Here is a 15,947-nt window from a genome sequence, read left to right on the forward strand (position 1 = left end):
TCAAACATTAATCTAGTAACATTACTATTCACCCCAAAATAGTTTACTTTCTTAAAATAAGAAACTTTAATTCGTAAAACTAGATTAAAATGTAACATTTTAATATTGTTATTTTTGGGCAGTATAAAGTTCCAAATTCATGAATACTTCCAATTTTGTGAATAAAACAATATTTCCGATGCCACAAAAAACTTCAGATTTCTACTCCAAGTCAATAAGGTGGAAGTCAATTTTCTTGACTATTCCAATCTATAAAATAAATTTGTCCCAACTGTTCATTTTTACACTACTTTCTAGTTTTCCGTGACTTAAATTGCTCCTTTACCAGTCACTATTTGCAGGACATGCATGTGTTCTATATTTCTGATGATTCGATTAGTTAATTATATAATCTTTAATACTCCATGCTTATTTAGTAATGTAATATCTCAAAGTCTCAATAAATTGTACTCTAGTAGCGATAAAAAAATGAGATAAAACTAATTGCTTGTGAAAAACTAATCGAATCACCTTCTATGGCTAAGCGTGTATATTTTTCATAGCCTAAAATGTAGCCATATTTCTTACCCGTCATACACCCACAGTTTAAATTACACGTTCCACTACAATTACAATTGCATGATAATTGCATGGAACATGTGTTGTTGGTGGTCATTCTGCGAGAAAAAATTTACACTTTATTCTTACAGATACTTCTCAATTTCAATAAACATTATCTTATATTTTAAAAATATTTATCATGCATTTTCAAAATCTCTACTTTTAATTAAACGACTAGATTATAGGCTATTTGCTTCAATACTAAAACATCAATTACAAATTCAAAATATTTTACAATAAAAAAAAAAATTATTCGATAATGTACAATAAATTTAAACAGTTCTACTAATACTTTGGGTATACTTCTTCAACAGGTATACCTTTGGTTAGTAAGATCTGGATAAGCGTGAAGGATCTATTAACGAGCCTTATTACCAGGTACCGTGATTTTATCCTTCTAACACCTCTATAAATAAACACTTAAAAGCTAACATCCGCCAAGTAATAACCGAAATAGCCATCCAAAGCTTGCGTATACCTATAAAAGACTCTCGATGAATAAACCTCTGAAAAAGATCCGAGATCATTTTTCATATAAAATGAAGTATAAATAAAATCATTTTACCCCCTATTCTTGACAACTATGGGAGTACAAAGTAAAATTTTCATAAAAATTTTTGAAAATTAAAATATTTCCAAAAATTTTCGGTATTTTTCATTTCTATTTTTAATAATTTGTGTCGTTAAATTAGTCGAAATTTTTCTTAGTTCTTCTATGATTCATAAAAGTAGAATTTAAAAAAAAGTAATTGACTTCTAATCAAAAATTATACGATAAAAGTATTGAGTACTTCCTTTAATTATTTAACTGTGATAGATGAATTTAATTTTATAGCTTTTTATGACATTAAATTGATTTTTTTTTAATTGATTGAAGATAAAAAAAATGATGAATGTTTTTTTTTATGATTAAAATCTTTATAGATGCCAACCAAAAATTATTAGGCTTACAATTATTTTGGAAATATTTGCAATAAATTTGAAACACGTACTTAAGATTGACACTTCATATAGTGGAATAATTTACGTTTAATTGCACATAAATTGAATGAAAGACCGTAAAATTTTGAGCCAAAAAGGTTACAGTAAAAATATTTTTCAACTGTTTTTGATAAATAAGTTGATAAAAGTATATCGGTTTTGACAAAAGAAGAAGTAACGATTTTCTTTGTTCTGCCATGTCTGTGAATGAATAGAAAATGGGCTTGGTATGTTATCAAAGTTTTAAAGAGAGATTAAGGTACATGTGAAAAACATCGAATATGAGATTTTTTAACCGATTTGAACATACGCTCAGGCCACAAAAGTTCATGCTGCCACATTGATATCCTCCCTATAGTTATCCTAAACACTGTTGTAAGGAACAACATCTTGCTTCTGAACAATCTGAAAAGTAAAAATGATTTTTGTTTCTAAGGCCAAAAGTTCACACAAGGATTTCTGCCCAAATTGAGTGCTTTTCAAGATTTTACATTCAATTGTTTTTTTAAAAGTTTTGTACTCAACTACCTCTAGAACCTGCTCTTTTTTATACTTTTTAAATTTTCATTGTGTTTTCTATTTACATTATTCAATAAAAACATATTTTCAGAAAATCAATATTTACAATCACTCAATCATTAGATACAATTACATTGTTTTTATCCTTGTATTTTTCATATATTAGCATAATAATTATATTGAAACATTTCTGATATATCAAAATAATATAAATAATAGATATTAATTTTAGGCTATCATTTACCTAAATTACAACACTACATGACATTTTCAAGCCTAATGTCAACAGACAGACACAAAACGAATAAAAAACATTTTAATAAAAGCTATATTATAGGATATTGTACCGAAGGACATCCTTTAGGGCTTATTAATATAAAGCTATTACATCTTGACCCATTTACAGTTGTTCAAGAACATTATAAGAGATTTGGCATTTTCAAATAACATCTCTTAGAGGTCATGAAAGAATGGTCGACTCAAATATGGGTTCTCATAGAAAATGCTGGACATTGACAGATAATAATAATAATATTAATATATTAAATCAGCCACTCCAGTTCTTTAAATACAATGTCTGAAAGTCCAGTAAGAACTATCTATAAAATGTTATGTTTGTTTGTGAATTGGTTTGGTCTATTTTAACCTTAACGGGGTTGATAAGGTGGATCGTGAAAGTGGGGATGGATGAATCATCGAATATTTTCAAATATCCAAGTGGGGTATCAAATAAAAGAGCATGGCATGTACATTACTAAATTGTAGCCCCAACGCAAGGGAATATGTGGGGAGGGGTGAAATAAATTTAAAAACTGTAAGGCACATGAAAATCATTTCAGCCGTTTAAAAGTTGTGAAGTTTTTTTCGGGATTTTCTTATATTTCATAAATTTTACTCGATACTTCTATTCAATCTATTTCCATGCAACCATAATGTCCCACAGCGAAGCAAGCAGAGTACAAGGTTTTAGGTTAGGTTAGGTTAGAGTGACTGTCCTGGGGTGGGACACACTTAGACCATAGGATCCGTTGTGATATTGTAAAAGGGTTGGCCCATCCCCCGCCACTACTCCATGAACCATTTGAAGTTGTTTAAGAACAGCAGGAGGGCTTTGACGTCGACTGACTTTAGGTCGGAGAGGTCGTCAAAGAGAGGCTGGCTCAAGTAAGTCCATCTCCTCATGACAAGAGCTAGGCAGTGACAGAGAAGATGAGACATCGTCTCCTCCTCTTCACTACTGTGACAGCTTCTGCAGTAGCCGTGATACTCTGCCAGGCCCAAGCATTCAGCATGCTTGCCGCCCAGAAACTGTCCTGTGATAGCCGCTACAACTTTACTAACAGAGGCCCTTGGAAGTGGTATAAAAACTTCGGAACGCCTGCGATTGTACTCAGACCATATATGTATGTCTTTTAGTACCACAAGTACGTTCTTCCCTCCATCTAAGATTGACCTTTTTCAAGATATCCGGTGTTAGCACTATATATTTAGTTTTAGAAATCAATTTCAAAATATTTGTGCAAAAGTTAGAAATGGTACTATTTCAAAAATGAATTTATAAATTGCATGTTCTGTCTTTCATGTTGTTTTTTTCCGCCTTCTGTTTTTGATGTTAAAAAATGACGATTTTCCTTTGTAAATACATCTAAATTATTTATTTTTTAATGTATTATAAATAATTTATTATCAGTTTATTTATTATGTGTGTATGTTTTTATCATGAAAAATCTTTTATTTAGTTTTTCATAAAAATTATAAAAGTAAGAAAATATCCACATACAGTTTGTTTAGTTACAAAAAAAAAAATGCATTCCTAGTAAATAATTTTAGCTAATATTTGGTAATTCAATATGTACAGTTTTTAATTAATTGTCAAAGATTTAATTTTAAATTAAATTTGTTTTTGGTAAATATTAAAGTCAATTTTACAAGCTTTTGTTTAACTTGGACGTATGTATATTTGTTCGGATTATATCTTGAAACTAAATTTTAAAGCAGTTATCATCAACCAAAACAGTTTGGATGACAATGCATGGTAAGCTAAGTGACTTCATTCTAAATTCAATATGGAGGAAAACCCAAGATGGCAGGTTAGTTATTTTTTAAGCACTCTCATGGTATGGGTATCAAATGAAAGGGTCTGCTGAGAACAATACATATATAGTACAGTATTAATAAATCGGGTACATATAATACATATAGATACATATAATATTAGTAATCGGACAATGTATTTTTATGGTAAGAATGATCTGATTTTCCAAAATCTTCCATCATATTTGATATACAATAATCTTTTGTAGTTTTAAATTAAAAATTTATCAAATAATATCTTATTATTGTATTAAAAAGTAGAAAATTATACTAAAAGCTAGAATACCCCAAGAATGGGGAGGCATTCTATAATGTCAAAGATATTTTTTTTCTTCGAAAGGAATGATAATGCAATCCCATAACTCCATCACTGGTTTTGGTAATTTATCACCAAAAGTCTTAAATCATGAAGCATTCTAAGCTAATACTATAAAATTTTTAATTTTTTTTAAGCAAATGTTTCCTAGGTTAGGTTAGGTTATATTAGCTGTCCACGAAGGACACACTTAGGCTATAGAGCCCATTATAATACCAAATATGTGTTTTACTACTTTTCCGCTGATAATTTCATTTATCAGCTCCCCAATTTCAGAGGCTGAGTGCACCTCCTTCATGCACATACCATTCACTACACCAGTCCATCACAACTGGCCCATCACAGAGCCCATTTGTTACGCCTTAACTAACTGAGCTAATGGGGCGATGTTTCCTAAGTATTCCCAAAAATATCCTTTTTCTTTCAAAATTAAATCGTCATTATTTTAACGTTTTCTAAATTTAACGAAGCTCGGCTGTACAGAAAATTTTTACCGATCATTTGAAACTATTCAGATATTGTTGCCGTAATCCCGAAAAGCTCGAAAGCATTGATTAAGACACACTTTTTCAATACGGTGACAGGCAATTTGCCCAGTACTTATCATGGTGAACTTATCACTTCTGTCCGACATCGTAAATTGTAATTTTGAAGGTCATCCATTGAAGGACGTCCGTTTTGTTCCGTTTCGATCCAAATGATTTTTGATTTAAGTTTTATTGTAATTATCAAATTAAAATAGGTATCAATTTTTCAACGGAGCTCTTTCGCAGTATTACTGGGGCTACCGTTCCGACTTCTACATAAGTTTTAGCAACAAATCGAATAATTCTAAAAGATACACTCTGGCTTTATGTTTTATACATACTTTACGAGCCTTGAAAGATTCAAACTTTGCAATAAGAATATAATTACTGCTAGCTTAGAATTTAATAAATCATTGTGGAATCACCAATCTGTTACATCAATAAAACAATTCAAGGGTATAAAACTACAATTAAATAAATAAAAAAAAACCTGAATGCACTGTTAAAAATGCCGTTTAAATTGTTATAAAATCGATTACAAATAATTGTATTTTAATTTCCTTTTTACTAATTTTCCCACATTTTACCTTAAAAAGGTGATAAAAATAAATAAAACATTTATATAAAAAAAGTAAATAAATAATTTGATGATGGTACAATTAAAAATTTTTTTAACCCACATTTATTTAAATTTCTATATTTACTTTGTTTTTATTGTTATTTTAAATTTTTGAAGGCTAGCTGATTACTGATATTGACTTTATGCTCTTTATTTATTTGTAATTTTTTTATTAAAAAAAAATACACTAATTTCATAAGAAAAACTAGTATCCAAAGAGTCAATATTCGATCGAGAACGTTATTATGGCCGATATCAAAAATTTAACCGAAATTTTTCACAGATATTATTCACTTTTTTTACTCATTATTGTATTTTTTAAGTTGTTGCAGATTAAAGTACCTAAGTATTTTTTTTTTAAATTACTTTTATTTTCAATTTTTTAGTTCATTTAAATAAAAGCATTTTTTACTTTAAGAATACTAATTCGTAGTTATCTATACTGAAATTCGATTCCATAATAATGTTTCCAAGTGTGTTTTCAAGTTAAGTTCTTTCATGAAGGGTATAATCAAGGTCAATCGGATAAAACAAAAAACGACCGAGCCATTATCTTATTTTAGCAAGGACCATGGCCACAGTCTCTCAAATTTCTGCCCTTGTTAAAATCAATCGTCAAAAAATTATAGGGACATGGGGTACAGAGGAAAATTGTCTGGTTAACTAGAAAATTCTGTGTATTTTGTTGTTGTATTTCTGTTTTACTGTTCTTCATCACTATAAAATGGTCCTAGATCCATAATCCGTTTAGTCGGTAAAAAATTTCAAAATTATGTATATTATGTAGAACATGATAGAGAACAGGATCATATAAGCTGGTTTCCTTGGCTAAAGAATATTTAAAAGAAACCAAACATTTTCGGGAGGTAATCAAAAATTTTTTGCACCTAACAAGTTTTCTTGTCGAATTGTCTTTTTGCTCCAAAAATATATTTTCTTCCTTTTAAATACACGGTTTAATTAAAAAAAATGCATCATGTTTCAAGAAAAAATTTCAAGTCAAGAAATCAGTTTTTTTCGTATAGGGGCTAGTAAAAAATTTTATGATTTAATAATAATTAACCGAAATAATAATAATTTTATGAAAATTTGTAAAACATCTAATATGGTCGTAGATTTAACTTGATAACTAACATTCATAAAAAATTACTTAATAATTTTTATAATAAATTTCGGAAGGACTTTGATACTTGAGATAATAATGCGTTATCACAAAATGTAAATACAAATCTGAAACAATGAATTGTACATTGAAATTCAAACCGAAAAGATTAAAATTATAAAGTATAAAAAATTACTTTTTTTTAATCAGTAAAAATAATTTTTCTTAATGCTCTACTTGTAAATCACAATATCTTAGGAGGAATTTTAAATTACTTTCTAAAAATGTGAAAATTATTTTATTTCTGGAATATTTACTCTCCATAGCTTTTAATTTTTGAAAATAAAAACCATGGTTCTAAAGAGAATTTTATGATTTTTTTTAGAGAATTTGCACAAGTAGTTTTTAAATTAAGAAAATTCCGGTTTTAGCCGCAGCTTAAGTATTACGTTAGAGTAAATAAGGATTTTGATTGTCCTAAAAAAAATGTCGTTGAGAATATACTATGCTCAAAAAATTACAGGAACTTTGCAAGAATATTTTCTTTTAAAAACAAATACTTGTAAACTTCCTTCACAGCAAAATTCTAGTCACAGCAGGGACATATGATATCTTTCTTGTTTTAACATAGTTTTTTTTTTTTTAATTTTAAAGCTTGGTTAATTTAGATTATGGCTTGAGAAAATCTAGCTTACAGAGCAGAGCGCTGAATTAGCACACTAGAGGATTGCATCATGATTCATCAAAACAACAATGTTACTTAAAACTGAATTAATCGGTTTTTGATATCGATCAATGTTTCTGACTGGAGACATTAAAACCATATTATCACTATCACTCCCCAATTTTCGTATATATTGCTCTAGTATTTAACAAATTATCTTTTCAATTTTTCACGCATTAAATAAGGCGTATAATATTCTTTTAAATAAAATTTAAAATTGATTTCTCACCGCCTCCACCAATTTCTATTTATATTATATTTGTCCTATTCTTATATGCGCTTCCACCATAGTCATATTTCGAAACGTATTTTCTAACTTAATCATGTACGATAGACAGCAGGAGCAAATTGAAAGCTTTTAAATATTAGAATTTGGAATACCTCTTTTTAGCAATATGATGAGCGTACAGAAAATAAATTAAATTATATGAAAAATAAAAATTTTAAACTCAATTACTTTTTCTTTTCATAAAATTTATGTCAATTTTAATTATTCAATTTTATAAAATAAAATTATTATAGATTTTAATTTTTAATTAGATTTAATTTTGTACTAAAAAAATAAACTTACGTGAATCGTCTTTTCCCATTTTAAAAAACACAAATCAAAACAAATATGTATCAAAAAAATAAACCAACAAATAATCCACAAAATTTTCACAGTCTTTACAAATAAATCAGTCGAAAATTTATTTTATTGCTTCTTTTACACTCAACAATAAAATTCACTTTATACTTCAAAAATAATAAAAATACATATAAAAAAATTAAACTTAAAATAAACAGAAAAAAATAAATTAAAAATTTTTTTGTCTAGCGCGCCGTTTGATGGTTGTTAACCAATGTGCGTTTATAGTATAAATGAAGTATATAATTCTGCGCGCGAAATCTTTATATAACTGCCCTGAGACGATGAATAGCCATCGGCTAACATCATACATACACCTATATAGTTTGAGATTTGTAAAGGTATATTAGTAAGAAGTATGTATACCTTATGCATTGTATTTGACGGCAATATGTGTGATTATGTCTGCATATCATACACAAAAGTATGACTATATTCATAAAGATCTTTACCAATAATTTTACAAGACCTTCACAAAAAATTTGTTCGTGTAGTAAGTTTATAGTTTTAAGAATAAACTTTGATTTTTGAGCCCAACAATTTGTTTAAAAGTTAATTATTTCCAAAAGTATCATTATTTCTCAAAATAATGAAATGGTAAAAAAAAAAACCTTTCGCCACCTGTCAGAAATAATATGTTAAATGCATTCAGTTTAATAAAATGATGTGTATCCTCGCGTAATGCTTCTTTGATAATAACAATTACAATAACTTATAAATAATGTAAATTCATAATACATACTCCAGTTAATCTATCTATTGTGATCCTAGATAACTGAATATTTCATCTACCTATCCTTGTCTATTGTGAGTGACATTTCGTGCATCGACTAACTTCATGGTGTTAAAAAATTGTAACTAACTTCAACATGTAGTTTTCGCGTCACCCTATGCCCGCATAATAAAAATTTACTCCCATCACTTCATCTATAAAGAAGTATAACTTCAAAATGGGTACAAACACATGCACCGATGTAGATGGGTACATTATACAGGGTGGACAGTACACGCTCAACAATTTTATGTCGAAAGTACCTTTGAACTTTTGTCCAAAACTCAATAGTTATGGAGCTATAGAAAGGATCGATGCACACTTGTGAATTTTATCAATAAAGTCAAGACTTTGTTCAGTAAAGTTGCTTAATGTTTTATTTTTTTAATTATTTTTGTTTGTTTGGTATCCTAATATTCTATTATCAATTCCTAAAGGAACTATAAATAGGTCTGATGAATACATCCCATTAACGGCAACTACCCACTGATAGTCACCTAATCAAGTTTATAGTATGTAAACTAAAATCAAAACTATTTACGTAAATCTAAATCTTAAATCTAAAACACTTTGTCTGTTAAGTCTATTTACTCTTTTACTATTGTCTAAGAGACTGATTGCTTCAACAGTTGGGTGCCTTTCAAGGCGAGTCAAGTGCTTTCACTGAACCGCGTAATTTCTTCACACACTGTGGGCACTTCAAGACTACGGCGAATGTCGTCATTTCGCACGAACCAGGGAGATTCACTAATTGTTCATTTTTACAGCTGGACAAGTTTCCCTTCTTAAAGAGAATGTTACTTGAACTAATTTTTGTTCATTTACTTGAATACGCCACTTTTGTAATCAGTATAATGTTTTATTAATTAATGAATTTCATCTTTTTTGTCCCTTTTTCTGGTAAGTACTAATATCTACAATATCAGTATATTAACTTTAAAAAAGTACTTATCGTAAAAAGTTGCATATCTCTCTGAAAAGTGTGTAAAACTACATCAGCTATAGCTTTTTTTATGCAATTTTTTTATTAATAAAACATTAAAATAGTTTAATTTATTGGTAAAATTCAATTATGCCCATAACTTAACTATTGAGTTTTTGACAAAAATCCAAAGGCACTTTCGACTTAAAATTGTTCAGAGAATACACATTATCATCAAGTCACGCGCACCCTGTATAGGTATGGGTAAATAGGGGCATATATCATTTGTTTCAGAATTTAATTATTCAAGTGTTTAATTTACTTGAAGTAAGTTTAATAGATTGGAGTCATGTCTGTGAAATAAATTTTCTGCTACGATCGCGATGGTTGTGAAGCAATACTTTTTTTTTGAGACCTTGGTGGGTAAAAATTTAAAGAATTCAGTGGTTTGCTAAACAAGAGAATGTATTTGACTTATATGAAACTGTGTACCAATTTTTATTTTAATTCATAAGTTTTACCCAGAACATTCGGGCAATGTGAACGCCAAACAGAATTATGTTTACAAATTCTCCGTGCTTTACCACCCAAAATCCTGTTGAGATGGGATTTAAATTTTTTATTTAAATTATTTCCTACAGTTGATTACAATAGCTTCCATTCTTCTATTTATTACAATTGATAATAAAAGTTAAAAGTACACTTGCTGCTTTGTACATTATGTTTATAGTGAAATATTGTTGTGATCTAGATACATTTAAAGTATTGTTATCTTTATCAAATACATTATAAATGTAATGACTTTGTTTTCATTATTTTACTTTTTTCAGACAATAATTATCAAATTGTAACTGATATTAATATAAGGTGTTCGCTCTGATTTTTATACCATGCATATATGAAATATAAATAGTATATTAAGTTTAGTCCCAAGTTTGTAACGCTTAAAAATAATGATGCTAGGAAAAAAATAGTCATAGCTGTTCATAAAATCACCTAATTAGTCCATTCCTGGTTGTCCGTCCGTCCGTCCGTCTGTGGACACGATAACTCAAAAACGAAAAAAGATATCGAGCTGAAATTTTTACAGCGTACTCAGGACGTAAAAAGTGAGATCAAGTTCGTAAATGAGCATCATAGGTCAATTGGGTCTTGGGTCCGTAGGACCCATCTTGTAAACCGTTAGAGATAGAACAAAAGTTTAAATGTAAAAAATGTTCCTTATAAAAAAATAAAAAACTTTTGTTTGAAACATTTTTTTTGTAAACATCACTGTTTACCCACGAGGGCGTTAATTAGGTGCAAATTTTATAGTATGTATTAATATAGGAATATCAGTTATGTGTGTGTGTCTATTTAAAAGTGAATATCTTTTGTTATTTACGTGACGTCAAAAAAACAAACAATTGCGCATCAACACTATCTATACATTTTTGTATGTGTTATGTGATAAAGAAATCAACACTGACTATGCATGGTATTTAAACAATTAACTCAGTCAATTGTTTCTTTTCACTTGTTTAATACTCAAAACACTAGTACAAATAATGAAAAATTAAAATTTTTATTCTAAAGGGTGGTATTGTTTTCTGCACATCTCTTTTGAAAATTATGTGTTTTCAATGATTCAAATCCATTATATTTTAGGGTTATCCGGTTATTGGATTTAAAACTTGAGCCCCGTCAGCTCGTATCTCGAAAATTATAAATCTGAACAAATAGATTCAAGCATTGTTTTCGGCAGCTTTAAATTAACTTTTTGCAATATTTTCAAGAAAATCCGAGGAGGAATTTATTCCTCGAATCTTACAAATTTTCTAACCTTGGGAAAAAATGTAAAAACAAAATGATTTTGTTTCCTATTTCAAAATCAACAGTTTTCAACAGTTTCAAATTTGAGCCCTTCAAATATAATATAATTTTCTTTAATTCTTATTCATTTCAGTTGAAAACTTTCGCCAGTTTCAAACGGAATCAATATTTTATCGTTATTAGGAATAAATCAAGTAAGCTTCAATTTTTACTTGGTCTCAAAATATACTTGTTCCTTAGATTTTGACTTTTAAGTTTTGAAATCTTTTTCAAAACTTGGAACTAAATGTAATAAATGCTCACGAAGTCTTAAATTGCCGATTTATTGAATACTTTTGTGCACACTTAATGGCAGCATACTTGCCAGCAGTATGGCGGCTCTATGGAACCATCGAAAAAGTATGGCATTATTTTCGTGATTGGAAGACAGAAAATGATTCGTTAACAAAGCTTCAAATGAAATTATGTCTAACATGCTCTTTGATAATCTTCCTGCAATAACGCCCCGAACAAATTCGATCTACCTCATAAGACTTTTTAACGGGTGGCCATATTGTAACGCGGCTTATATCATGGGTAGCGGGGAATATTGTTTCTAGAAGAATAAAATTCAAGTCCGGCATCTAAGGTGGCTGTGCGAATATAAAAAATGAGTGCATAGTTTCCATAAAAACGGCTTCTATGTAAATGTGTAGTTATGAGTACTGTGAAATACCAAATCAGTTGTTATGGAGAGTTCAGTATGAACAGTTGAAATGGACAGTTTTCTATGGACAGTCATTGTGAATGGATACTAATACAGTGCATTGCTAAAAGTAGCTGAATTGTTGTTTAATATATTGGTTAGAAATTTGTTTCGATATCAAAACTATAAATTTAGTATAAAATGATAAATTTTCCTTGTGAGAAAGTATGAAAGCATAGCAAAGTTTTCAAAGAATTTACCTAGGGATGTTTCAAACCTACCAGGGGTAAGTCATTATAAATTAATCGAAAATTTGGTGTGAGTGTCTCAAATCTATTTTGACCTTATCATTTAAGAAAATTTGTTGTTTTTATACAGTAATAACCTTTTTTAAATGCATATTATTACTATTTTCCTCAAATCACAAGGAAACAACAATTTCGTTATAATTACATAGTTAAAAATCGTTCATTTTCAATTAAACACTCTATATACATTTTATGTAAAATAGTTAAAGTACCTATCCATACAGTATATCTATTCTATGATATGAAAGTCAATGGTAAACCATAAAGGTAAATAAATACTATATTTAATTAGCTTGAATAGTCAATACTGTTTAGTATTTTCATAATACTACCTACATAAGTCATACACAGTCTGGAATCTGACGTTATAATTGACCGTTATTTTAGAACGGCTGAAAATTTGGTTCGTCCTTTGTCAATGTTGTGTCTAACAACTATTTCCTTGATAAAAATTTGAATAATCAGAGAATTCTTTTTCAGAGGGCCCGGAAATTATTTGACTTCACGGTAAGCTTTCAGTAATGTATATGCATCATTGTTTTTCGAATTTCTTAACAAATTATGAAAACACCATAATAAAGATGATAAAAAATGAAGTGAAATTTGAAATCATCCAATATAACTATTTAAAACTACTAATTAGACAGGGAGATCTGAAAATTAGACGTCATATACGATGGTTTGTTTCCATGCTAAACTTTGTTTTGCTAGAAAGAGATGCCAACAAATTTTCGTTTGCTTTTATCTTTTTTTGTAGTCATTCGAAAAATACTTCTCTGCTATTACGTGAATGAATTTTATTACAGAAAAAAATCATAAAAGTATCCTGTTGATGATTTTTCACAGTAGATAATATAAAGACAATATTCACAGTAGATAGTTGAGAGTAAGTTCACAAACTATCTTGAGAAATTAGCTTATATAGAAAAGCAAAGATATTTTGATCCAACTAACATTTTTCAAGAACATTTTTTAAAATTGCTTATAATTTAACGCTTTAGCTTAAGAAATTTAGCTTAAAATTCTCATATTTAGGCCTGTTACAGTTTATAAGCTCTTCGTAAATTTAATTTAAAAATATACCAAATGACTATTTTAAGACAAAATTTGTATTTCATGACAAGCAATAAATTTGTTGCAAAGAATATCTAATCTTGTTTAAAGCAATTTGGACTACTGAATGACATTTTCTATGTAAGTTGATGCAACATCACTAAAAATCCGGTTCATGTAGACTATTTTTGCAGTCATAAACCACCATTTTGATAAAAAAGTGAAACAGGGAATCTACGGTAGAAAGGTATCCTCAATTTTAGTCTTAGGTAACAAAATTTTTTTGGTATGTAAATAATACAACAAGAATTTTAAAAAAATCGGAGAAAAAAGAACGAAAAGGTATTTACGTCTTTATTCCATCATTTTGCCCGACACTCGACACAAAAATTCGAAAACAAGAAATTTGATGCTTGAAGCTCGCACAACGTACGACAAAACTTATTTTATTTTTATATTATGATTTTTGTTATTGTTGGATTAAAATATCCACAAATCAAATTTTCATGCAAATCAAGGCAAACAATTGTTTTCTCGAATTCAGTAATTTTTTACAGAAAATTCCAAAAATTCGAAACAAATTTACTTAATCTCATTTTAACAAAAACTTCGTTCTAGACTAGATTGGACCCAGCAAAAACGATGTTGAAATTAAAAATAAGCTCAGAGTTATGGTTTTCAAGAGCGAGCATCACAATTTTTTAGGTGTGGGCGCCGAATTACTTGATTCATTTGGTGTCCTTATTCTATATTCGTTCCCACTAAATATTAATCCAATTTATGCTTACTGCATAATGATTAACAAGCGACAGTTTTTCGGCAAATACTACAACATGATCCTAGACCTAATGGTTCAGTATTTTGATAATGCTCCATTAAAAAATATATAAAATCAATTTACGCATGACAGCGTGTGATTACAATCATTGTCTATTTTCGAGTACTTAAAAATACATTTAGATACAAAAATGTTTCCGGATACATTAATTTTTGTATATCATTAATCACGTTTGGATATATTGCAATTTTTAAATATAGAAGAATTAAGAAAATATTTTCTGAGTAGAAAAGCTACTGGAAGCTTTTATCGTATCGTTGAAGGAATTTTTTATTACAACTTTTTTCGAATCACGTTACAAGAGTGTATAAAAATAATTGTTAATTATGAACTAAATAAACCTTGAACTAAACTTAGTATACCTTGGTATATTTCATATACATGGTATAAAAATGTTCCTCATAAAAAAATAAACAACTTTTGTTTGAAACATTTTTTCGTAAACATCACTGTTTACCCTTGAGGGTGCAAATTAGGCGTAAAATGTATAGTATGTATTATATGGGAATATCAGTTATGTATGTGTGACATGTATGTATGTGTAATGTGATAGAGTAATCAACACTATCTATGCATGGTATTTCAACAATTAACAAAGTCAATTGTTTGTTTTCACTTGTTAATATTGAAAATTGCCATTTTGTCTATATTTTCTCCTAAAAATAGGATATTCAAGTTTATTTGTAGCATTTTCACTTTTATTAAATATATTAATTTTTAAATTAATAAAATTATAAGCAATCCCCAATTATTGTTTCCAATTAAATTACTATAGGCTTGAATTATTAAATAAATGAAAAAAAAAAAAAATAAGCGTATGTATTTATACATTTAATTGTAAAAGGATATTGCATGTACTTATCTAATATTTTCGTTCAAAAATCACACAAAAATTATGTTAAACATTTCATGACCTCGCTATATGAAAATTTAAATTAGATAAACAAATATGTATTTACAAATGTAATAATAATATATCTATACTTAATTTATTTAACTCTCTATTTATTACCAATAGTATCAATAAACGATAATTTATATTAAGGTAGTTTATTCGTTAAATTAACTATAAAAATAAACATATTCATGATTAAAATTCAACCGTTTTCCACGTTTTTAACCCCCAAACTAAAAAAGGGGGTTATAAGTTTGACCGCCTTATGTGTTTGTCTGTCTGTGGCATCGTAGTGCCTAAACGGATGAACCGGTTTTAATTTTGTTGGTTTCGTTTGAAAGTTAATTTAACTTAGAGTATGCTTAGCTATGTTTCATGTGAAAGCTTCGAGTTTTGTACCCGAAAAAACTAAAAAATTGGCTATAATCTTCAAAATCGATTCAGTTTGGAAAAGGCATGCCATATTTTAACATTTAAATAATTACTATGGCAATGAATGGTCAAATAAACATGGCTCAATTCATTTCAAAAAATGAAATGGTAAAATAATTA

The 15,947-nt window shown here is 28.6% G+C and overlaps 1 protein-coding gene across 1 annotated transcript in view; it reads right to left on the bottom strand.

Annotated features, from left to right (window-relative positions):
- Positions 1-585, bottom strand: part of LOC123291450 (aquaporin AQPAn.G) — a 116,661-nt gene extending 116,076 nt beyond the window's left edge. Inside the window, exon 1 of the mRNA XM_044871747.1 lies at positions 568-585. Coding sequence (XP_044727682.1) covers positions 568-574 — 7 coding nt within the window. The 5' untranslated portion in view covers positions 575-585. The remainder of the gene's footprint in view (positions 1-567) is intronic.
- Positions 586-15,947: the final 15,362 nt, after the last annotated feature.

This window comes from Chrysoperla carnea, chromosome 2 (assembly GCF_905475395.1).
Source record: "Chrysoperla carnea chromosome 2, inChrCarn1.1, whole genome shotgun sequence".
In the NCBI taxonomy this organism is placed as follows: Eukaryota; Metazoa; Arthropoda; class Insecta; order Neuroptera; family Chrysopidae; genus Chrysoperla; species Chrysoperla carnea.